Source organism: Nerophis ophidion, linkage group LG13 (genome assembly GCF_033978795.1).
Source record: "Nerophis ophidion isolate RoL-2023_Sa linkage group LG13, RoL_Noph_v1.0, whole genome shotgun sequence".
NCBI lineage: Eukaryota > Metazoa > Chordata > Actinopteri > Syngnathiformes > Syngnathidae > Nerophis > Nerophis ophidion.
Window position 1 is genome coordinate 3,388,232 of NC_084623.1, and position 27,024 is coordinate 3,415,255.

At 42.3% G+C, this 27,024-nt stretch overlaps 1 protein-coding gene across 1 annotated transcript in view; it reads right to left on the reverse strand.

The window, feature by feature from the left end:
• Positions 1-10,746: 10,746 nt before the first annotated feature.
• The window catches only part of zmym2 (zinc finger, MYM-type 2), a 48,621-nt gene continuing 32,343 nt past the window's right edge, over positions 10,747-27,024 (reverse strand). The window contains exons 14-25 of the mRNA XM_061918259.1: positions 25,956-25,984; positions 23,812-23,947; positions 23,625-23,746; positions 23,435-23,552; positions 23,209-23,367; positions 21,801-21,925; positions 21,567-21,732; positions 21,341-21,483; positions 14,132-14,246; positions 13,700-13,942; positions 13,507-13,630; positions 10,747-12,001 (exon numbers count right to left, since the gene is read on the reverse strand). Of these exons, the coding sequence (XP_061774243.1) occupies positions 11,812-12,001; positions 13,507-13,630; positions 13,700-13,942; positions 14,132-14,246; positions 21,341-21,483; positions 21,567-21,732; positions 21,801-21,925; positions 23,209-23,367; positions 23,435-23,552; positions 23,625-23,746; positions 23,812-23,947; positions 25,956-25,984 (1,670 nt within the window). The 3' untranslated portion in view covers positions 10,747-11,811. The remainder of the gene's footprint in view (positions 12,002-13,506; positions 13,631-13,699; positions 13,943-14,131; positions 14,247-21,340; positions 21,484-21,566; positions 21,733-21,800; positions 21,926-23,208; positions 23,368-23,434; positions 23,553-23,624; positions 23,747-23,811; positions 23,948-25,955; positions 25,985-27,024) is intronic.

Genomic DNA, 27,024 nt, shown 5'->3' on the forward strand with positions numbered 1-27,024 from the left:
ATGAGCAAAATTGAACTCTGGTTCTGCCTGATTCCTTGCTTCTTGTCTTGTTTTATAGATAATTCAGTGTTTGAACCTGACAGTAAGTGGTTGGGCTTGCGCACATACAGCATTCACACTTAACTTCTCGTAAAAATGCACATTTCAGTTCCTTCTAAAGTTAGAAAAGGTGCACAACTTTATTATTGTACAACACCGTCTATGATCATATGATTTGGTACCTGAAGCATGCTGACTGTTAGCATGCTAACATTTAAGCTGTATTTCCAGCCCTGCATCTTCAGTCATATAACTTGGGATGTAACACAAGTTAACTGTTAGCATGCTATTGTTAGCACGCTGACATATCAGGACGTAAGCCTCCGAGTCATTCCTGGTACGCGACACATTCTACCCGCTGGCTTAGTAACATTAGCATTTTGGTTTTGCTTAGTTTGTATAACTGCTGGCTAGGAAAGTTAGCATGCTAACAACAGCATGCCAATTTTTCAGCCATACGCCTCAGAGTCGTACAACTTGGTACTTGACAAGCGCTAACTGTTGGCATGCTAACTTTTTAAATGGGAACATTATCACAATTTCAAAAGGGTTAAAAACAATAAAAATTAGTTCCCAGTGGCTTGTTGTATTTTTTTTCAAAATTTTACCGGTCTCGGAATATCCCTAAATAAAGCTTTAAAGTGCCTTATTTTCGCTATCTTCGAAACCACTATCCATTTCCCTGTGACGTCACACAGTGCTGCCAATGTAAACAAACAACGGGGAATAGCACAGCAAGATATAGTGACATTAGCTCGGATTCAAACTCGGATTTCAGCGATTTAAGCGATTCAACAGATTACGCATGTATTGAAACAGATGGTTGGAGTATGAAAGTATTGAAGAAGAAACTGAAGCTATTGAGCGGATAGCTATTGACGCTATTCATAGCCATAGCATGGCCGAATAGCTGCGTTAGCATCGCCGGTAAAATGTGCGGACCAAACGATCAGAACTTTCGCATCTTTTGACACTGGAGCAACTTAAATCCGTCGATTGGTAAGTGTTTGTTTCGCATTAAATGTGGGTGGAAGGAAACGTAATATAGTTGCAAATGCATCTACAGGTTATCCATACATCTCTGTGCCATGTCTGCTTTAGCACCGCCGGTAAATAGCATGTTAGCATCGATTAGCGTAGCATGTTAGCATCGACTAGCTGGCAGTCAACATCAACAACTCACCTTTGTGATTTCGTTGACTTTATGGTTGCAAATGCATCTGCAGGTTATCCATACATCTCTGTGCCATGTCTGCTTTGGCACCGCCGGTAAATAGCATGTTAGCGTCGATTAGCGTAGCATGTTAGCATTGATTAGCTGGCAGTCAACATCAACAAAACTCACCTTTGTGATTTCGTTGACTTTATGGTTGCAAATGCATCTGCAGGTTATCCATACATCTCTGTGCCACGTCTGTCTTAGCATCGCCGGTCAAATGTGGAGACACTCTGGCACATTCAATGGGGGTCTGGCGGCAGACACTTTGGCATCTTGGGGCCAGTGGTGCAACTTGAATCCCTCCCTGTTAGTGTTGTTACACCCTCCGACAACACACCCACGAGGCATGATGTCTCCAAGGTTCCAAAAAATAGTCAAAAAAACGGAAAATAACAGAGCTGAGACCCAGTGTTTGTAATGTGTTGAAAATTAAAATGGTGGGTGTGTTACCTCGGCGACGTCACATTCTGACGTCATCGCCTCCAGAGCGATAAACAGAAAGGCGTTTAATTCGCCCAAATTCACCCATTTAGTTCGGAAATCGGTTAAAAAAATAGATGGTCTTTCTTCTGCACCATCAAGGTATATATTGACACTTACATAGGTCTGCTGATAATGTTCCCCTTTAAGATGTACACCTCAAGTCATTGAACTTAGTACGTGATGCAATGTGACCGCTGGCTTGCTAATGTTAGCATTTTGGCTCGGCTTGTGCGCAAACAGCATTTAGACGCAGGTTCCCTTGAAATTGCACATTTTAGTAATTTTTAAAAGTTTGCAGAATGTTACAACTTTATCGTACAATACTGTCTATAATCATCTAACTTGGTACCTGACACATGCTAACATTTAAGCAGTTTTTGCAGCCGTACACCTCAGTCTTGTCCAAAGCCAGAAGCAGTTCCAGTAGTCAGGTTGTGTAAAAGCTAAATAAAAAGAGAATACAACAAATCCTTTTCAACTTATATTCAAGTGAATAGACTGCAAAGACAAGATATTTCATCTTCACACTGACAAACAACATTTTATTTAGCAAATAATCATGAAGTTAGAATGTAATGGCAGCAACACATGTCCAAAAAGGCATTTTTACCAGTGTGTTACATGGCCTTTCCTTTGAACAACACTCAGTGCAGGTTTGGGAACTGAGGAGACACATTTTTGAAGTGGAATTCTTTCCCATTCTTGCTTGATGTACAGCTTAAGTTGTTCAACAGTCTCCTGCCTCATATTTTAGCCTGCACACATTTTCAATGTCAGCACTACAGGCAGGCCAGTCTAGTACCCGCACTCTTGCTGAAATAAGCAGGGGCGTCCATGATAACAACATATGTTGCTCCAAAAGCTGTATGTACCTTTCAGCATTAATGGTGCCTTCACAGATGTGTAAGTTAGCCATGCCTAGAACACACTAATACACCCCCATACCATCACACATGCTGCCTAGAACACTTTCACCCTACAACAATCACTAATACACCCCCATACCATCACACATGCTGCCTAGAACACTTTCACCCTAGAACAATCACTAATACACCCCCATACCATCACACATGCTGCCTAGAACACTTTCACCCTAGAACAATCACTAATACACCCCCATACCATCACACATGCTGCCTAGAACACTTTCACCCTACAACAATCACTAATACACCCCCATACCATCACACATGCTGCCTAGAACACTTTCACCCTACAACAATCACTAATACACCCCCATACCATCACACATGCTGCCTAGAACACTTTCACCCTACAACAATCACTAATACACCCCCATACCATCACACATGCTGCCTGGATCACTTTCACCCTACAACAATCACTAATACACCCCCATACCATCACACATGCTGCCTAGAACACTTTCACCCTACAACAATCACTAATACACCCCCATACCATCACACATGCTGCCTGGATCACTTTCACCCTACAACAATCACTAATACACCCCCATACCATCACACATGCTGCCTAGAACACTTTCACCCTACAACAATCACTAATACACCCCCATACCATCACACATGCTGCCTACAACACTTTCACCCTACAACAATCACTAATACACCCCCATACCATCACACATGCTGCCTACCACACTTTCACCCTACAACAATCACTAATACACCCCCATACCATCACACATGCTGCCTAGAACACTTTCACCCTACAACAATCACTAATACACCCCCATACCATCACACATGCTGCCTACAACACTTTCACCCTACAACAATCACTAATACACCCCCATACCATCACACATGCTGACTAGAACACTTTCACCCTACAACAATCACTAATACACCCCCATACCATCACACATGCTGCCTACAACACTTTCACCCTACAACAATCACTAATACACCCCCATACCATCACACATGCTGCCTAGAACACTTTCACCCTACAACAATCACTAATACACCCCCATACCATCACACATGCTGCCTAGAACACTTTCACCCTACAACAATCACTAATACACCCCCATACCATCACACATGCTGCCTAGAACACTTTCACCCTACAACAATCACTAATACACCCCCATACCATCACACATGCTGCCTAGAACACTTTCACCCTACAACAATCACTAATACACCCCCATACCATCACACATGCTGCCTAGAACACTTTCACCCTAGAACAATCACTAATACACCCCCATACCATCACACATGCTGACTAGGACACTTTCACCCTACAACAACCACTAATACACCCCCATACCATCACACATGCTGCCTAGAACACTTTCACCCTACAACAATCACTAATACACCCCCATACCATCACACATGCTGCCTAGAACACTTTCACCCTACAACAATCACTAATACACCCCCATACCATCACACATGCTGCCTAGAACACTTTCACCCTAGAACAATCACTAATACACCCCCATACCATCACACATGCTGCCTAGAACACTTTCACCCTACAACAATCACTAATACACCCCCATACCATCACACATGCTGACTAGAACACTTTCACCCTACAACAATCACTAATACACCCCCATACCATCACACATGCTGCCTAGAACACTTTCACCCTAGAACAATCACTAATACACCCCCATACCATCACACATGCCGCCTAGAACACTTTCACCCTACAACAATCACTAATACACCCCCATACCATCACACATGCTGCCTAGAACACTTTCACCCTACAACAATCACTAATACACCCCCATACCATCACACATGCTGCCTACAACACTTTCACCCTACAACAATCACTAATACACCCCCATACCATCACACATGCTGCCTACCACACTTTCACCCTACAACAATCACTAATACACCCCCATACCATCACACATGCTGCCTACCACACTTTCACCCTACAACAATCACTAATACACCCCCATACCATCACACATGCTGCCTAGAACACTTTCACCCTACAACAATCACTAATACACCCCCATACCATCACACATGCTGCCTACAACACTTTCACCCTACAACAATCACTAATACACCCCCATACCATCACACATGCTGACTAGAACACTTTCACCCTACAACAATCACTAATACACCCCCATACCATCACACATGCTGCCTACAACACTTTCACCCTACAACAATCACTAATACACCCCCATACCATCACACATGCTGACTAGAACACTTTCACCCTACAACAACCACTAATACACCCCCATACCATCACACATGCTGACTACAACACTTTCACCCTACAACAATCACTAATACACCCCCATACCATCACACATGCTGGCTAGAACACTTTCACCCTACAACAATCACTAATACACCCCCATACCATCACACATGCTGACTAGAACACTTTCACCCTACAACAATCACTAATACACCCCCATACCATCACACATGCTGGCTAGAACACTTTCACCCTACAACAATCACTAATACACCCCCATACCATCACACATGCTGACTAGAACACTTTCACCCTACAACAATCACTAATACACCCCCATACCATCACACATGCTGACTAGAACACTTTCACCCTACAACAATCACTAATACACCCCCATACCATCACACATGCTGCCTAGAACACTTTCACCCTACAACAATCACTAATACACCCCCATACCATCACACATGCTGACTAGAACACTTTCACCCTACAACAATCACTAATACACCCCCATACCATCACACATGCTGCCTAGAACACTTTCACCCTACAACAATCACTAATACACCCCCATACCATCACACATGCTGCCTACAACACTTTCACCCTACAACAATCACTAATACACCCCCATACCATCACACATGCTGACTACAACACTTTCACCCTACAACAATCACTAATACACCCCCATACCATCACACATGCTGACTACCACACTTTCACCCTACAACAATCACTAATACACCCCCATACCATCACACATGCTGACTAGAACACTTTCACCCTACAACAATCACTAATACACCCCCATACCATCACACATGCTGACTAGAACACTTTCACCCTACAACAACCACTAATACACCCCCATACCATCACACATGCTGCCTAGAACACTTTCACCCTACAACAATCACTAATACACCCCCATACCATCACACATGCTGCCTAGAACACTTTCACCCTACAACAATCACTAATACACCCCCATACCATCACACATGCTGCCTAGAACACTTTCACCCTAGAACAATCACTAATACACCCCCATACCATCACACATGCTGCCTAGAACACTTTCACCCTACAACAATCACTAATACACCCCCATACCATCACACATGCTGCCTAGAACACTTTCACCCTACAACAATCACTAATACACCCCCATACCATCACACATGCTGACTAGAACACTTTCACCCTACAACAATCACTAATACACCCCCATACCATCACACATGCTGCCTAGAACACTTTCACCCTACAACAATCACTAATACACCCCCATACCATCACACATGCTGACTAGAACACTTTCACCCTACAACAACCACTAATACACCCCCATACCATCACACATGCTGACTACAACACTTTCACCCTACAACAATCACTAATACACCCCCATACCATCACACATGCTGACTACAACACTTTCACCCTACAACAATCACTAATACACCCCCATACCATCACACATGCTGCCTAGAACACTTTCACCCTACAACAATCACTAATACACCCCCATACCATCACACATGCTGACTAGAACACTTTCACCCTACAACAATCACTAATACACCCCCATACCATCACACATGCTGACTAGAACACTTTCACCCTACAACAATCACTAATACACCCCCATACCATCACACATGCTGCCTAGAACACTTTCACCCTACAACAATCACTAATACACCCCCATACCATCACACATGCTGCCTAGAACACTTTCACCCTACAACAATCACTAATACACCCCCATACCATCACACATACTGCCTAGAACACTTTCACCCTACAACAATCACTAATACACCCCCATACCATCACACATGCTGCCTACAACACTTTCACCCTACAACAATCACTAATACACCCCCATACCATCACACATGCTGCCTAGAACACTTTCACCCTACAACAATCACTAATACACCCCCATACCATCACACATGCTGCCTAGAACACTTTCACCCTACAACAATCACTAATACACCCCCATACCATCACACATGCTGCCTAGAACACTTTCACCCTACAACAATCACTAATACACCCCCATACCATCACACATGCTGACTACAACACTTTCACCCTACAACAATCACTAATACACCCCCATACCATCACACATGCTGCCTAGAACACTTTCACCCTACAACAATCACTAATACACCCCCATACCATCACACATGCTGCCTAGAACACTTTCACCCTACAACAATCACTAATACACCCCCATACCATCACACATGCTGACTACAACACTTTCACCCTACAACAATCACTAATACACCCCCATACCATCACACATGCTGCCTAGAACACTTTCACCCTAGAACAGTCCCCATGGTTTTTTCTTCTTTGTTCCAGAGGACACAACGTCTACAGTTTCCGAAAACAATTTGAAATGTTGACTTGTCAGACCAGGGAACACTTTTCCACATTGCATCAGTCCATCTTGGATGAGATCGGGTCCAGTGAAGCGTTTCTGGGTGTTGTTGACAAAATGGCTTTGCATAGTAGAGTTTTAACTTGCACTTACAGATGTAGCGACCAACTGTAGTTACTGACAGTAGTTTTCTGAAGTGTTCCTGAGGCCATGTGGTGATATCCTTTACACACAGTCACTTTGTGATGCAGTCGCGCCTCAGGGATGTAAGGTGTGTAACTTCATGCAGTGATTTCTCCACATTCTCTGAACCTTTTGATATTACAGACCTTAGATGGTGAAATCCCTAAAATCCTTGCAATAGCTGCTTGAGAAATGTTGTTCTTAAACAATTTGCTCAGGCATTTGTTGACAAAGTGGTGACCCCCTTGTTTGTGAATGAGTGAGCATTTCATGGAAGCTGCTTTTATAGCCAATCATGGCACCCACCTGTTCCCAGTTAGCCTGTTCACCTGTGGCATGTTCCAAATAAGTCTTTGATGAGCATTCCTCAACTTTCTCACTCTTTTTTGCCACTTGTGCCAGCTTTTTTGAAACATGTTGCAGGCATCCAATTCCAAATGAGATAATATTTGCAAAAAAACCCAGTTTGTCAGTGTGATGATGAAATATCTTATCTTTGCAGTCTATTCAATTGAATATAAGTTGAAAAGGATTTGCAAATCATTGAATTCTCTCTTTATTTACTGTTTACAAAATGTGACGTCACTGCTTTTGAGCTTTGTAACTTGGTAGGTGACACATGCTAACTGTTAGCATGCTAAAATTTACCAGTTTTTCTGTCCGTACACCTCAGTTATAGAACTTGGTACATGACATGCTGTTAGCACACTAACTGTTCAAGTCAGTTTAATTGCATATTGTAATTATTTTGACATGTTTACAGAATATTACAACTTTATTACCGTACAAAAATGTCAATCTTGGAATTTTTTTTTACAGAAAACAAAGGACAAATTTCTTCTGGTAGAAATACTTTATTCCCGCATTTTTATTAGTTAAAATATACAAAATTCTTTTAAAATTGTATTTAAAGTAAAGATTATGACCTGAATATCAGTTTTTTTAATATTCTTGAACAAAAAATTACTGTAAAATCCTGCCTTAAAATCTAAAAAAAGCACCACTTGGAGTTATTTGAGCACAACTTCATTGTACAAAGTATGTTGGCTCCATACATCAAATCGTGTAAGAGATATTTTAGCCAACACTACAAAATCCGCTGCCCTCCGTGACCCCCCAGTTTCATCATTAAGGGGCCACATTGGTTGGTAGCATGTGATGGCAGGGTGGCCGCCTATAGTCTGGCCCCCGTGCCGTGCCCACGCCGCCCTGCTGAGCGCAGCACTCTCTTTGTCCGCCTGTGAAAAGGCTGGGGATTGAGCCCAAACAAAAATAAAAGCCCACGGCGTTGACAAAAAAAATGTTTTTACATCCAAACACGCTCCCGTACTTGAATGGCACCACAGTCTGGAGTCGGGCCAACAACTGAATTGAGGGGCACGGGCGGCCCACCTTACACTGGGTGATGCTCTTTTCTGCCTCATTCCTGTGAGAATCCTGCCTGTGCCACATTCTTCCCAAAAACTGAAAAATCTGAGCGTAGCTCAGCCGTTTTGATATTTTTCATTTAAAAATACATTTTTAAGTCATGTATAACTAGTATTGTTTTATATTATGCTTTAATCTCTAGATCATCTTCAGTAATATAAAGTTAAAAATACAACAAAAAATACTTTTTGTGGCACTTTTTTAAACGGCAAAAACAAAATGTGCAATCTTTTCCCCTCAAAAAGTGTCAAAGTGGATATTTGAGGCTTGAGTAGGTGAATAATACATGTTGTTGTTGGACTGGGACACGGTGGAGAGACGATGTCTAGTGGCTGACTAGAGAGACCGTTCCATGGACTTTGCAGGTGATCAGCGGATAAAACGTTCCCCCCTTTCACATTATTGTGATCTTCCAACAAAGTGAATGTTGAGTTTTCATTAGCCGCCAGTTAAAAGAATACATCAGTTTGACCAGAGATCACCAGTCCAAAGTCAACATGCTGCAAGTTTGCCGCCATCTAGTGGACGTCGTGAGTAATTCAGGTGACGAACATCACTTAAGTGACTACTAAACATTTATTATATACGACACAATTCAAGCAACCCTTGCAAATAAAAGTCAATCAACAAAACCAGCTCACAAAACGTTGTGGATATTATAAAAATAAATTAATATATGATTTCAAATTAAAACCCATTTAACTCTCCTGCAATGCATGATGGGAGAAATGCAATTCACCCCCGCCACTCATCCAGGTTTGGCACATTTTAGCTGCTTGATCATAAAGAATAAGGCATACCTTTAATATCTAAATACATTAATTGTTACATACGCACACACACAAATATACATATTTATATAATGGATTGTGTATACACACATACATGTGATATATATATATAAAGTGTGTGTGTATATGTATATATATATATATATATATATACACACATTTTTATGAATTAAGAATTTTAATATGAAAATCAAATTTACACCCCCAATATATGTATTCTTGTATGTATGTATACATGTGTATATTAATATATACACAAAGATACACGTGTACATATATGCATGTTTATGTGTAGATATATATATATATGCACAAATTAACGTGTTTATATATAAATACGTACATTCACACACACAAATATACATATATTAGGGGTGCAAAAAAGAAAAAATTCTAATTCATCACAATTCTTAATAGATTCATAAAAAACTAAAATGTGTTTTAATCTGTCCTGTCCAGCTCCTCAGACAAATCATATAGTAGACGTAGATGATCTATATCTGCTGTACACATTTACTTTAGAAAAGACTAGTTTTGGATACTTATCTTGTTGCCTTATTTGTGTTTGACCAAACCCAGTTTTATTTTAAGTAAAATATACATTTATCAGAGCTGCTAGAACTGGCATTCAATGTTATTGATTTTGAAGGATCGATTCTAAATTGAATGGTGTGGTGGCCAAAAATTCACGGCCCTAATTTTAGTCACACACACATTTGTGTGTGTATGTATGTATGTATATATATATACACACACTTATAAATGTATATATGACTACATATATTCTTGAAGTCTCATTTCAGCTGTTATTTGCATTAATCTTATTACAACTTGACATAATCAATTGACTTAACAAAGCCCCACTTGACATTTTGAAACAGATCATAGCACTTACCAAGTGACATCTCATTCTGTACCCTAGTTGGAGTTAGCCTTTGTATTCATTCTAAACGATGCCTATTCAACTTTGAGGTCATGTCACGGCGAGAAAGAAGAGTGAGGCGTGCGCGTAGAAAAGAGAAGTCATTTATTGAACACGAGCGCCCCAGCAGGAGCCCACACACACACACACACACACACACACACCAGACGTTCACTATTTACACTGAGGCACATTCGCACGGCGCCGACCCGAGAAAGAGCCCGGCGACACCGCCACCCTCTGCTGCGGCGTCGCCTCGCTTATTAAAGGTTCTGATTTGAGTCCGGTACTGAGGAAGCGACCCGACCAGTGTCCCTGTAAGAGGTCCGAGTGGACCCACGAGCAGGAGAACTCCTTCGTGGCCACCCGGCTCCTTTCAAGCGAGCGAAGCCTGGAAGGTTTACCGACTGGAGCTCCATCTTTTCAAAGCAAACCTGAGTTGAGTTTTTAGGAGGAACTTGTTTCCAATAACCGACAAATTAACCATCCGAGCAAACTTCACTTTGAGAACAACTTCAAGCAAAAAGAGGAGTAGCTCGTTGTGCACGTGTACATGTAGGCCGTGAGTAAAAAAGACAAAAAAAAAAAAGCCATAAAGTAGAGAAACGGGAGTAGAAATAAATAGAATGTTTTGTCCCTTATGTGACGAGCCCTGTTCAAAGCCACCATGATAGCGTGCTAGCCTAGCATGTGTAGTGATTCCACGCCCTCTAGTGGCCGCTTGCACTATTTCCTACGTTGTTTCCTGTTCTTTTAAGGGAGATCTAAGATGGCGTTCCAGGACCACGATGGGTAAAAAAAAGATGCGGAGAGGACGCGCCAAAGTTGCCCTGATTGTCTGCTCCCAACTTGGCTAGTGCTAACGACCTCACCTGTGGTCACCTTTTAGGAGCGGAGCGAGCTGAAACACACCTTAAGTGTCGTCTTTGTGCGGCGGTCTCTCAAATCTTTTTTTTCCCCCTCTCTATAAGTGAAGACAACCCCGACACCTCCTTTCCCAGGAGGGCTTCTCTTCCTGCCCGCGTTCACAGCGGCTCATTCCCCCGAAGCAGGAATGATAACAAAACAAAAGGTTGGAAGAGCAACGCACGCTACTTACTATCGCCCTCCTGTGGCTCTACTAACAATCTACCTGTCCAGAGAAGACTCGCCGCTACTCCCCCACGGCGCCGTCTTCCTGCGCCTCTGCGTATATGTCCCGGACCAGGAGGACTCTGGCGAGGAGGCCCTCCAGCATGTGGCGCTCCAGAGGCGTGCAGGTGAACCACAGCGGCCCGTCCGGGTCGCAGGTGGGATCGGGCTGGACGTAGAGGAGGTCCGAGCGCTCCCGCAGCGACGGCGGGCTGAGGTGGGGAAAGAAAAGAGGGTTTGAAGGAGAATGTTTGGTTGGGAGTGCTCGTGAGGAGACAAGACAGGAAGTCCTCATCATGACATCATCATCACTGAGATTCAGGATGTGAACAGCAAGAAGTTCTAATCACAGGACTTATTTTCATGCAGCCTTGCACATTTCACTAACTCCTCCTCTTCTTCCATGTCAGCTTTTTTAACTCTTGAATGATCCACTGTGGGACCAAACAAAGTTGTGAGTGCCAGAACTTTGATGAGGCCTACAGTGACACGTGTTACAGTACGGTTTACAGATTTATTGATGAGCGGCTCAGGCCTACAGTACCACGTGTTACGGTACTGTTTTCTGATTTATTGATGCGCAGCCCAGGCCTACAGTGCCACATGTTACAGTACTGTTTACTGATTTATTGATGCGCAGCCCAGGCCTACAGTACCGCGTGTTACAGTACTGTTTACTGATTTATTGATGAGCAGCCCAGGCCTACAGTACCACATGTTACAGTACTGTTTACTGATTTATTGATGAGCAGCCCAGGCCTACAGTACCACGTGTTACGGTACTGTTTTCTGATTTATTGATGCGCAGCCCAGGCCTACAGTACCACGTGTTACAGTACTGATTTATTGATGCGCAGCCCAGGCCTACAGTACCACGTGTTACAGTACTGATTTATTGATGCGCAGCCCAGGCCTACAGTACCACGTTACAGTACTGATTTATTGATGCGCAGCCCAGGCCTACAGTACCACGTTACAGTACTGATTTATTGATGCGCAGCCCAGGCCTACAGTACCACGTGTTACAGTACAGTTTACCGATTTATTGATGAGCAGCTCAGGCCTTTAGTACCACGTGTTACAGTACTGTTTTCTGATTTATTGATGAGCAGCTCAGGCCTATAGTACCACGTGTTACAGTACTGTTTTCTGATTTATTGATGAGCAGCTCAGGCCTATAGTACCACGTGTTACAGTAGTTTACTGATTTATTTATGAGCAGCCCAGGCCTACAGTGCCGCGTGTTACAGTACTGTTTACTGATGAGCAGCCCAGGCCTTTAGTACCACGTGTTACAGTACTGTTTACTGATGAGCAGCCCAGGCCTTTAGTACCACGTGTTACAGTACTGTTTACTGATTTATTGATGAGCAGCCCAGGCCTTTAGTACCACATGTTACAGTACTGTTTACTGATTTATTGATGAGCAGCCCAGGCCTTTAGTACCACGTGTTACAGTACTGTTTACTGATGAGCAGCCCAGGCCTACAATGTGTTACAAAACTGTTTACTGATTTATTGATGAGCAGCCCAGGCCTATAGTTCCACGTGTTACAGTACTGTTGACCATCAAACTAAGTAAACAGTATTACAACATTGATTCTGTCACTGCTTTATAGAGGTTTCTAAAGTAAACTGGTTGTGTTTAGAAAGTAACAGTCCTATGAACAGGTGTCATGGCCCTTGGCTCATTCCAAGTCATGTGGAAAACACCTACCACTTAGACCTGTACAGGTCATAAAGGTGGCGCTCATGCTTCTTGACGGGGACACAGGGACCTGTGTCGCCACCTGCTTCACAGTCCCCATCTTCCAGCTTCCTCTTACGGGACTCCTTTTTGACTAAAAGACAAGGTCGGGGTCAGAACCCAGCACTTTTAGCCAAGCCTTCTGCAACGACGGGGGCCGTACCGTTGTGATCCTGAGAGACGGAAGGCACGCGGATGCAGACGCCAGTCCCCTTGGTGACAGGATGGAGCGTGTCCGGGCCGTAGACATTGGCGAAGGACAGGCGCATGTGCTGCTCGGCGGTGCGCAGGCCCATATATTTGGTGTTCAGGTAGACCAGAGAGCGCAGCAGGCCGGCGGGGGTCTGGTCGCCGAGCTGACGGCTGCTCCACAAACTCTGCTCCTCCACGCGACCCCACAGCGAGCCTGCAGGGGGAGCCAGACATCCCAAATGCATTGAAACTTGGACAGGACTATTGTCTGGTTATGCCGAAGCAAAACAGCACATCTTCATAGAACAAAGTACAATCACAAAGTATCAGAATGTGAACAGCAAAAGAATTCTAATCATGAGAAGCCATTGGGGTCAAATAAAAGTGGATTAGATTCTCTCACCATCAGGAAGCACGCTGGGCTTCCAGTCCTTCAGGACCTTGTTGAGCTCCTGACCAAACTGCTGGTAACAAGGGTCATAGAAGAGGTCATCCTTTCGGCCTTTGGTGTGAAGGTGCTTTAAAAAAAAAATAGATGTGTTTGATTTGTGTTTGGAAAACTCCAATAGGGCTTGTAAGGGTTATGTAGTCATTACAATGCATTGTGGGTCTTGCGGGCCTCTGAAGGGCTTATTTACACGGCCGCAAGCAAGACTGCTCAAGTTTAGTGCTTTTCTTTAACAAGTTCAAAAGCATGGCACACACACATTGTCATGATTACTTAAGGAAAAAAAACTATTTGGTAAGTTCTTTTTTTCTTTTTTCAATTCCAGCAGTTAAGGTTCTGACAGCAGCCGTGAGAGGATCAAACATGACTTTTAATGCCACCACCTGTGAAGACATGTTGCTGTCTTCACCACATTTTCAAACTGGCACGTCTGATTCAAAGCGTGTTTGATTCTGTTTCACACATAGCATTGTTGTTAGCGTTAGCCAAGTTGGCTAAACAATGATCAGTATTTAGGATGAAATCATGTTGTCTTCTTACTTTGAGTCAAATGTAAGCACATAAATTAATGAGTATGATTTGCAGAGAACTAACAGTAATACAGTAAAGTAATAATGAGCTAGTTTTTTTCCCGAGGACACCTGCTTACGAAATGAGGCTGGGCATCCTCACTCCACCTCCAACATGTTGTGTCATTTAAACAAAGGACAATGAGCCTTGACCTATGTGAAGTTGCATTGCAATTATTAAAAACACACTGCCATTATTTTGTGCCGTTACAGTTTAAGTATTTCTAAAACACATTTCCTGACGAGTGGCGTCATCCAGATTCACGAAAACCCTTTGAATACTAACACCTGAATATATTAATAGTTAGATGAAAGAATTTTGGGGGAAACGTTTGGGGAGGCTGGATGTTGTCCATTCCTTTGTGCTGTAAAAATGTTTAGTCTTACTATTACAGTATATATTAACATTACAGTTTGTATGTTATTTAGGTGTTATTATAACTAGCCCCACACCCCCCAAACATGTCCCATTTGTTTGTGCTGCAAAATGTTTATGTCTAATTACTAGTTTTATGTTATGGAACTAGTTATGAATACATTTACAAAAAAAATGTAATAGACTAAATATTTTTGCAACCCAAACCTTTGGGACAGGTCTGAAGAGAGGGGGTGGTTGTGAATAATAGCATTATTGAATTATAAATAAAATATTAAAAACAAAGTGTAATTTATAGGAAGTCAAAAAATGGATGACATCACTGGTCAAAAAACTATTCTTTAGAACCGTAACGGCACACAGCAGATCATTCTTCACCTGTATAAAAAGTGATTCAGTTTTGCTTCGACAGCTTACTTGAATATATTGTCAGTTGGACGTGCTGTGTGGATGTATTCCAACATTTGCGGTAGCAAGCCTTTGGAATAGTGCATACTTTGTCTCGGTATGATGTATTTATAGTTTGATGCTGTGGGGACAGTACAGAATAGTGTATACTTTGTCTCGGTATGATGTATTTACATAGTTTGATGCTGCGGGGACGGTACAGAATATTCTGGACATCTGTGTTGCTGAATCTTTTGCAATTTGTTCAATTAATAATGGAGAAGTCAAAGTAGAAAGATGGAGGTGGGAAGCTTTTAGCCTTTAGCCACACAAACACACAGTGTTTCCTTGTTTAAAATTCCCACAGGAGAAGCATTATTATGGATCAGAGCGGTCAAGCGAACATGGATCCCGACTACATGTCGACTAGCAGTTTTCAGTGAGAAAATTGTGGAAATAAGTCGCCTCTGTCCTGCTGCAGCTTCGTGACTGGCATCAACACACCCGTGGACACACCCCTCCGACTATCAGGTACTATTTAACTCACTAAAACATTAGCAACACAATAGAAAGATAAGGGATTTCCCAAAATTATCTTTGTAAATGTGTGTAAAAACATCTGAATCGCTCCCAATGCAATCGCCTTTTTTTAATTAACTTTTTTTTCCTTTCTAGTCCTTCATTTTAAGTTTCCTCAACCACGAATCTTTCATCCTCGCTCAAATTAATGGGGAAATTGTCGCTTTCTTAGTCTGAATAGCTCTTGCTGCTGGAGGCTCACATTATAAACAATGTGAGGAGCCCTACAACCCGTGACCTCACGCGCACATCGTCTGCTACTTCCGGTACAGGCAAGGCTTTTATTAGCGACCAAAAATTGCGAACTTTATCGTCGATGTTCTCTACTACATCCTTTCAGCAATAATATGGCAATATCGCGAAACGATCAAGTATGACAACATAGAATGGACCTGCTATCCCTGTTGAAATAAGAACATCTCATTTCAGTCGGCCTTTAAGGCAGTGGTCCCCAACCACCGGGCTGTGGCCCGATTGGTACCGGGCCGCAGAATAATTTTTTATTTAAAAAAAAAATATATATATATATATAAATTATTAAATCAACATAAAAAACACAATATACACTTACAAATAGTGCACTAACCACAAAAAAACTCCCCTTTTTCATGACAAAGAAAAGAAAAAAAAGGACACCCCCCCGGGCCGCGGGACAAGTTATTAAGCGTTGACCGGTCCGCAGATACAAAAAGGTTGGGGACCACTGCTTTAAGGTGTCTCGGTATAATATATTTACATAGTTTGTTGCCAAGTAAACAAAAGCTTTAGCCGACAAAGATGGCTACCGCGGCCCCACAATGCATTGCGAAATCACGCGGCCTTTCCACCCCGACAACGTAGGGCACAAAAGTGTGTTCACATGCAAGAGAGCGCCACATGTTTCACGATGTCAACAGCGAAATTGTAAAATCATCGGACAAATAATAATAATCAATAAATAATAATAATAATAATGATTGTAGCTGAGATAGGTGCCAGCGCCCCCCGCGACCCCGTAAGGGAGAAAGCGGTAAAAAATGGATGGATGGATAATAATGAATAAATCCGTTCAACAGAATATGCATCGCAGCCAATCTCGAGACCTGGAAGGACATTAAAAAGCTGAAAATGGCATACAACTCCAAAAGGTGTCTTACATTTCAGGCAGTAGTCCGGAGAGAGAGAGCGGCGACCTGCTGCCATGCTGAGAGCAGGGGGGAGTGCTGTGCACCACTCTAATGTGTCCTACGGGAAACACTCACGCCAACCTGCTGCCATGTGAGGGCAGGAGGTAGTGCTGTGCACCACTCTAATGTGTCCTACGGGAAACACTCACGCCAACCTGCTGCCATGTGAGGGCAGGAGGTAGTGCTGTGCACCACTCTAATGTGTCCTACGGGAAACACTCACGCCAACCTGCTGCCATGCTGAGAGCAGGGAGTAGTGCTGTGCACCACTCTAATGTGTCCTACGGGAAACACTCACGCCAACCTGCTGCCATGCTGAGAGCAGGAGTTAGTGCTGTCCACCACTCTAATGTGTCCTACGGGAAACACTCACGCCAACCTGCTGCCATGTGAGAGCAGGAGGTAGTGCTGTGCACCACTCTAATGTGTCCTACGGGAAACGCCCACGCTAACTTTGGTTCCCACCCTCAAAATGGCGCGAAGTCTTGCAATTGAAGTCCAAAGGACGTTCTTGTTCTTGCTTGAATGGCATCAAAATGTATTCATATTAACACATCATTTATTTTTTGTGCATACTACAATGTTTGATGAGTAGCATTTCTAAACTTAGGCTCGTAATTTGAGCAAATGCTGCTGAACATTAATCAATAAACCCATCCAGCCATCCATTCCTACCGCTTATTCCCTTTTGGGTCGCGGGGGGCGCTGGCGCCTATCTCAGCTACAATCGGGCGGAAAGCGGGCTACACCCTGGACAAGTCGCCACCTCATCGCAGTTAATCAATAAACATATACTGAAAAAAACATCTCGTGCAGGGGTCTCAAACATGCAGCCCGCGGGCCAATTAAGGCCCACGTGATGTTATTTTGTGGCCCGCACCTTAACATGACAATTTAATGTTAGTGCGGCCTGCGAGTTTTAAATAAACGGTGCTTGACAGTGCCATACCTGCCAGTGCTACCAATTCTCCCAGGAGTCCCCTGAATTTCAGGGCATCCGTTGTCTCGAATTCCTGTCAATTTTCACCCAAACAACAATATTCAGGGGGTGCCATAATGGCACTGTCTTTAGCACCCTCTACATCCTGTACAAACAGCGTGCAAGCCCAGTTGTATGCTTTATCTGCCTTCTAAATTCACACACGAGATTGCAAGACATAGTTGATCAACAGCCATACAGGTCACACTGAGGGTGGCCGTATAAACAACTTTAACACTGTTGCAAATATGCGCCACACTGTGAACCCACACTAAACAAGAATGAAAAACACATTTCGGGAGAACATCAGCACCGTAACACAACAGAACAAATACCCAGAATCCCATGCAGCCATAACTCTTCCAGGCTACAATATACACCCCCGCTACCACCACCGGCCACCCCAGCCCCCCTACGTGTGTCGGTTGAGGTGATTGTTGGGAGATGCACTGAATATCCGGAGTCTCCCAGAAAAATCGGGAGGGTTGGCAAGTAGATTGCTAGGGCGGGAAAGCCAATCATAGAAGGTGGATTCATTAAATAGTGCATGTTAGATTTTTTTTTTTAGAAATATTTTCTTGCGGCCCAGCCTCACCCAGTTTCTGCATCCACTGGCCCCCAAGTAAATTGAGTTTGAGACCACTGATCTAGTGTTTGTTTCCTTATTTTATTGGATGGATGCCAGCAGGACTGCAATCTATTCGTGGCGGTGAGTTGCAAAGGCGTTCATATATATTATAACTACAAATGAACAGTTTTTGTCCTTTTTATGCCACAAAACAATGCTGCCATTAAGTGCTTTTTGGTGTGTGTTGGGTGCAGGGGTTGCGGGGGGGAGTTGCAGCTTAAAAAACCTGTTTATGTCCAATACTTTATTTTTTACCGTTATTAGAACCTTCTAGACATGAACAACACCCCTAAAATCATCTTGACATTAGTTTCACACAATATGGCAGACAATAGAACATTAGACATACAGTACTGCAACACCTGTAATAGCATGACTATCTGCTGTACAATGCAGTACACCAGGTTTGTTATTTTAAGTTCAATTAGCCATTTTATGCTTAAAAAGTTTAAATTCATGCCCAAATTATTATTACCATATTTAATAAAAACATGTTCATATTAGATATGCTTATTTTTGGCTAATAGTACGGCGTAGTCAAACACGAAAAAGAGTACAATGAGCGGTTCATAAACCGTGGTCCGACTACTCTGTTTGCCACCTTCCTAAAGCAAGTCTGCATGGATATATTAACAGTAAATTCCAAACTAAAAGCTACTCCCTTTTTCCTACACTTAGAACCCTGCGGTTTATACAACAGTGTGGCTGATTTATGGATTTTCTTTGTTGACGGCCATAATAAAAATAGTTTTTTATAGGGATGCACCGAATAATCGGTCACCGAATATATTCGGCCGAATATGGCAAAAAAAACACATTCGGCCTTCGGTGGAATGAGTTAAATGCAAGGCCGAATGGTGGCGTGTGACGCAATGACGCAATTTTTTGACGCGGTGACGCAATCAACCAACGTGCAGTGACGCGGTGAAGTTGTAACCCGGCGCCTTCGGAAAAATGTCAGCAGTGTGGAGATATTTTAAAGTGTCGGAAAGTGACAAAATCATTGCAGTTTGCAACGAATGTTCAGCCAAACTGTCTCGAGGAGGTGCCTCGTGGCCGACGTCTTTGAGAGGGCGAACAACTTTGCGACTGACAGTGCCAAAGCAAACGGAATTACAAAGAAGGTGATGGAGTTTATGGCTTTGGATGATCAACCGTTTGGTGTTGTGGAGGACATTGGCTTTCGGAGACTCATGGAGCACATTGAGCTGCGTTACATGATACCGAGCAGACAGTATTTCTCTGATGTGTGCTCTTTACATTGTGTGTGTGCTGTTTACATTATTAGCCTGTTGTGTAGGCTACCTGTATAAGTGTATGAGGTTACAAGCACACACTTATTGAGATTTACTTGAGCCTTCTGTTTACATTATTAGCATATCTACTGTGGCTAAGCAGACTTTTGCCAAAAGGACAATAATTCATTTGTTGTGGGTTTATCCACTTTAATGCACTTTATTTTTTTTGGAATGCATGTTTTGTTTTAAGGCCTAATATAAATGAAAAACTTTGTACTTTTTTTTTTAAAAGCAAAGGCTACTGGAATATTAAAAAAATGTCAATATTCAATAAAAATTTACTTTATTTAAAAAACATGTCTAAAAATTTATTGTAGGCTATTTATGCAATATAAAAAAAATGTGAAAAACTGCATTCAGTATTCAGTATTCGGCCTTCGGCCAAGCGTTTAAATTTTATTCGGCTTCAGCCACAAATTTTCATTTCGGGGCATCCCTAGTTTTTTATTTAAACAAAACCAAAAAATACAAGCAAATACTGAGAAGGTAGAAGTGTCGTTCCGTCTTCAAGCCGTCCATGGCATTTCTACTCTTATCGATTCTTCATTCATCACTCCAAACAACGCTTGTAAGTTTTACACTAACTAAAACAATTTTTACCTACTAAATCGTTCCATGTGTGACGTCTGTAGGAGTGTTTTCATGAATATTTGTACACGCAATTGTAATGTCATCAAACTAGCATTGCTAGCATTAGCTAATATGCTAACACGTTTACGAGCGTCTGTGTTAGTACTAACTCACAATGGGATTCTTTTTGTACTGTTTCAATTTCACAAATTCCTCAGTAAATTCACCAAAACGTCACCGTGGAGTTATTGAGTCCGTTTAGCTGATTGGAGAGCTAGCTTGCGCAGTTAGTGGGCCATGACCATGACTTCTGTTTTGTTTGATCAGCCGTTTTACTGCCGTGTTACAGACACCGTTTGGAAAAAATTAAGGTATAAAATAAACATTTACAGAATATTTAATTTCACTGGACTTAATAGTCCAGTGTGGCTAATACATGGAAAACGTTGTTTCCTTTCAAATTTAGTTGGTGCAGTTTATATCCCAGTGTGCACTATAGTCTGGAAAATACGGTAGTTTATTTACTTTTTTATTTAAAATTTACAAAAATCAAATGAACATGATGTGGCTCCTTAGCTGTAATTTGGACTAAAAGAAGAAAAGATGACCAACCTGCTGGATGCCCAGGCAGAGGTAGAGGATGCTGTCGGGGGAATAGCGCTCCCCGCTGGGCCTGCACACCTCCCTGACGAAGCGGGACAGCGCCACGTTTAGATCCTCTGAACTCAGCAACGACAGGTTGGCGGCGAAACGCGCTGCAAAACACATGTTAGCCTGTTAGCGAGCGAGACAAGGCTGGCGGAGAGGTCCTAGCATGTTCCTGCAAAATGAGACTGACTCGCTTCGGAGGCATCGTGTGTGTCGCCGTCCGACTGGTCAGGAGCAGATAAAGCCCAGCGTTTCCAGGCGTTGATGCCGTAGCGAGCTTTGAGAGGCAGCGAGCGATGAGGTGGGGAGGGCGGGGCTTGATCAGAGGCCTGCTCCACAGCCAGCCTCTTGCTGCCCTACAACACAAACATGGCGGTTACAGCATACGTGTGTGTCCTTATCAATCAGGTTTGGGTTTGCGTACTCGTGTCTTTGGCTGAGGTTGGGGCGTGGACTTGTCCGCGTGTTCGCTTTCTTCCGCCGCAGCTGGCAGTGAAGGTAAGCTCGCGTCCTCGTCCATTGCCTCTGGGACAGGAAGTGTGTCGATGACTGGAGAAGGACATACCAATTAGACCGAAAGATGACTCAGCAAAAGCTTACAGATTACAAGACAGGAGTTTGCTCTTTGGTGCAACCTATAGGCTATATATAGCATTAAACAGGCACTGAGTGAGCACAATATGTCCATCATGTCCTCATGTGTAATGTTTAATTTTTTTTTAGGACTACAATGTGCAATAATGTTATATGTATGTGTGTATATATATATTCATATGCATGCAGATATGCATCTGTGTGGATATATATATACATAGATACATCTCTCATCTATATCTTTTTTTTTTTTTTTACTACTTATACTACCATATAAACATACCGTATATGCACCTTAGGAGGATATGCTCCAATTTCGTTGTTCTGTGAACCTGTTCATTGCAATAATGACAATAAAAACTCTATTCTATTCTATATGTATGTGTGTGTGTATAAATATATATATTAGTAAATAACTGTTTATTATTGATTAGTACGGCGATACTGTACTAGTAGCGGTATACTGTACCACCCTCGTACACCCTAATATTGATCTCGGCAACCCAAAATATTGAAAGAGCCATATTGGACCAAAAATACAAAAACAAATCCGTCTGGAGCCACAAAAAATAAAAGCCATATTACATACAGACAGCGTGTCATGAGATATACATTGAATTATGAGGACTTAAAGGGAACTAAATGAGCTCAAATATACTTCCAAATAAGGCATAATGATGCAATATGTACATACAGCTAGCCTAGATAGCATGTTAGCATCGGTTAGCTTGCCGTCATGCAGTGACCAAATATGTCTGATTAGCAGTCGACATAAGTCAATAACATCAACAAAACTCACCTTTGTGCATTCATGCACAACGTTAAAAGTTTAGTGGACAAAATGAGACATAAAAAGTGGCATAAAACACCTCTTAAAAAGTAGAAGAAAGTTAAACATTTAAACAAACTACGCTGAGTTCAAGGACCGCCAAAATTAGTAGGAGAAAACCGCGCTCGCCAAATACTGGAATCAGTGAAGCATGTTTAATGTAAACAGTGTGCTTTATAGGTTTGTGTCATGTTTGTCCTCCTACAGAAACCATAATAAAACCAAAAATATGTTTTTTCCTCTCATATTTTTCCATTTTTCATATAGTTTTGAAAAAGCTACAAAGAGCCACTAGGGCGGCGCTAAAGAACCGCTAGCGGCTCCAGAGCCGTAGGTTGCCGACCCCTGATGTAGAAAGTGTGGCACTTAGAGAACTTCCCAAACAAGTCCACCTGAAAAGATGCCTCACCTTGAGAGAAGTCTGCCTCCAGGTCCATGTCAGGTTCATATTTGTCCTCCTCCTCCTCCTCCTCCTCCTCCTCCTCCTGCTGCTGCTCCTCCTTCTTCGGCGTCTGGCTGGTGGTCTCTTCGCCTTCACACTCACTTTTCACCTCCAGCGGCCTCACATCTGGAACACACTTGCATATTTGTCTGCTGCGGACATCTGTGGACACGTTATGGACGACCAAAGGTACCCGCTTTCTGCTCCTCCTCGTTCTTGTGGGCCACCTCGCTGCCTTTTAGCTCCTGGATGGCCTGGACGATCTGGTCCGCCCCCTGCAGGGTGGTGGGCAGGAAGACGGGCACGGGAAGCTGTTTGGGGGCGGAGACAAGTTGCAAGACTGGAATTGCTCCACATACACCTGGATGAAGAGCGGCTCTTACCGGAAAGGGCATGGAGAGGGGCACGGGCGTGGCCTGGGAGTACATGTTCATGGGCATGGGGACGAAGACGGGCACAGGTATGGGGACGGGAATATACTCTCTCTTCACGCCATCGTCCACATCTGCCAACAAAGACGCACGTGTGAAGGTGAAAGGTGGGTCACTTCATTAGGCACGCCACCTGTACCTGTCTGGATTGGCTTGCTTTGCATGTGTGGCTTGCAGTAGGTGGCCTTGGTCAGGGTGAGAGGCTTGCACAGCACCGCCTTGTTCTTCACGTCCCGCATCAGGCCGCCGCCCACGTACGTGCCCTGGCCCACCAGCTGCATCATGGGAAGACATTTACACTTTAACACCTGTTAACCAGGGATGGACCTCTGGCCTGGGGTCACTTTAAAAATCATGAGTCTTAGGTAAAAAATACAAAATTGACTAAAAAGGTATCAAACATTAGCAAGCTAATATTACCATACTAATGCAACAGATGTTAGCATACTATTAAGATGTGTATCCAAATCCATGATTTTTTTGGTGTAAGCATATGAAAGTAGCCAAAAGTCCAGCTTAAAACCTCAACATGCTAACTTAAGCATCATTAGCATACTTCCAAGATGACGCAGAGTATCAAAAAACGTGATTTTTAGGTAAACACACAAAATTTGCTAAAAATGTAGCAAAAAATGTTAGCATGCTAATATAGGCCAATCTAGCAAAAACTTTTAGCGCCCATTCATATGTCTTTGATTTCAAACCTTTGGTTTTTGCCCTCAAAGCCTCCTGCGTATCACGGGAACTTACTTACCGAGTTCGCAAACAACATCCACAAAACATTGGATAGAAAAAAATATTGATTCAACCCACTGTGGTATCGACCTGATACGATACTACTTGGGATCGTTATTTGTACAATTTCGCCCACCTTTATTTACAGTCAAGAGCGCTAGCTTGATGTTAGCAGTTAGCAAACTATAGCTTCCTATGGTGTGCATTGTGGCATCTTTTGGTTTTTCCTCGTTCTCCTGGGATATTTGCCGCCATTGGATTACTTTCCCCATCATGGATTCAATCCTGGCACACAAACACTCTAAAACTGATGAAAAATACAGTTGCATACACACAAAATCAGTTCCTGCTAAATGAATAATATATATGTTGAACTAAACTGTTAATAAAATGGAAGAGCAAATGAAAATACATCTTCACCACTTTAGTCATCATTTTTGCGCTTAAACTTCTCCATGATTGTGTCATTAATATTCTTCTCATAATTACATGTTAATATTTTTTGGGAATAATGTGTAACAAAATATATGACGTCTGTATTGGTTTAATTTGTAGCTAAAGTTATTTCTATTTTCTTGTCTGCCATAATGGCTAAACAGCTGTTTGATGACATCACTTCCTGTGGCAACAAGTGGGACATGTTTGCTCTTCTCTGCCGTGAGTCCCCAATGACAAGTTAGGTTTATGTCGGATGTGTTAAAAAGTGTGTCGGATCAGATTTGACGTGTTCAAGCGGGAGTCGCCCTCTGGTGGACGTTTTGTGGCACTACAGCTACATTTTAAAAGCTCATTGAAAGCATTTGAGAAAAATGTGAGTTATATAGTGCGACCAGTTTTCCTCTCAGGTTACACCACACTGCTCAATCCCAAGTTCTTTTGGATAAAATGTTGAGTAAAAAGGACCACCGAGACCAAATAGTACTTGGCCAAGTTTTACTAAAGCTTTAGGAGACCAGCCCTTACAACGCGACAATAGCATCAGCAAGAAGAGCTCTAAATCCAAACAAAACGTGTCAGCTTGTGTATGGAGAAAACAGCCCCTCTCGCTCAGTAAGGATTACAGCTGCTTCTTTAAAACAGATAAGGAACTGGCCAAAACAGCTCTGTGAGCAGACATAAGACAAAACAAAAAGAAAACACACAACATGGGAAAATACTAAACATGACTTTGGATTAAGAAAGAACACTTAAAAAATATTTCATTTTCACAGTCACTGTACAAAAATGTACAGAAACAATTAGTACTTTCTATTTGTTTTTTAAATGGTAGGTCTGAAGAAATGTTACCAGTAAATTGTCAAGCTGACAACGTTCTCTTCATTGAGTCTCGTCTGTGTTTCTACACGTCTTACCGAAACACCTAAATAACCTCTGGTTAGTAGGGTTTGATATTGTCATTACTGCCACAGGTGGTGGAAAAGTGTATTACAACTGGAGAACATACAGACCACGTTTTTTCTATCACGCTTTATGGTTAAAAACTTTGATTTTATATCGTACGTCACTTTGCGCAACCCTATAAGAAACCTTCTTAAAAGTCCTACTTACCCCAAGTTTGGAAGCTTGTGATTCAGTTCCTGCAAGATGAGAAGGCTTCATTAAGACAGAATAGATCCAAACTGTGTCCACATCATGTAAAACCACCAAGGAAGAATGAAGTGTGTCAGGGTTTCTGCATGTCTGATTTATCGTGTTTAATGCCCATGTTCTACAGCAGATAGTTATTAGATACACCCTAAATTCCCCACGGTGAGACGGAACATTACACTTTGAACCCTGTGGTTTATAAAACGGTGCACTGACAGCCATTATACAAATAGTAAAAAAAAAATATATATAATGCAAGCAAATACATTGAACATATCTGTTTGTGTTATGGCGCCACCTTTTGGACAAGTTGGCTCACTGTCCTTTCATTTAGTACTTTCAACTGGAAGTAGAGGTTCCATTCAGTCTTGTAGCCGTCCATAGTGTTTCTACTCATATCGATTCTTCATTTACCACTCCAAGCAACGTGTGTACGTTTTACAATATAACAAACAATTTTTACTTACTAAAGCGTCCCATGTGTGATGTCTGAAGGAGTGTTTTCATGCATATTTGTACATGCTATCGTAATGTCATCAAGATAGCATCGTTAGCATTAGCTAATATGCTAACACGTCTACGAGTGTCTGTGTTAGTATTATTAACTCACAATGGCATTCTTTTTGTATTGTTTCACTTTCAAAAAATCAGTTATTTTTGTCCGTTTAGCTGATTGGAGAGCTAGCTTGCGCAGCTAGAGGGTCCATGATGATGATTTGTTTTGTTTGACCAGCCGTTTTACTGCCGTGTTACAGACACCGTTTGGAAAGGTAATATTTACAAAATATTTGTGTAAATAACTCCTTTCACAAAGTATAGTCCGGTGCAGCGTGCGCACGCACGCACACACACACGCACGCACACACACACACATTGTGTTTGTATGTCTGTAAACAATTTTCCTTCTCAAACTATACAGCAGTGATCTCTATAGTCCAGAAAATCGGGTAGGCAAAATCTTACGAGTGTCTGTAAAGACAAAATTGTAATCTTTACTAGTTGAAAAAGTTTACACTGTTACTCTCGAGTG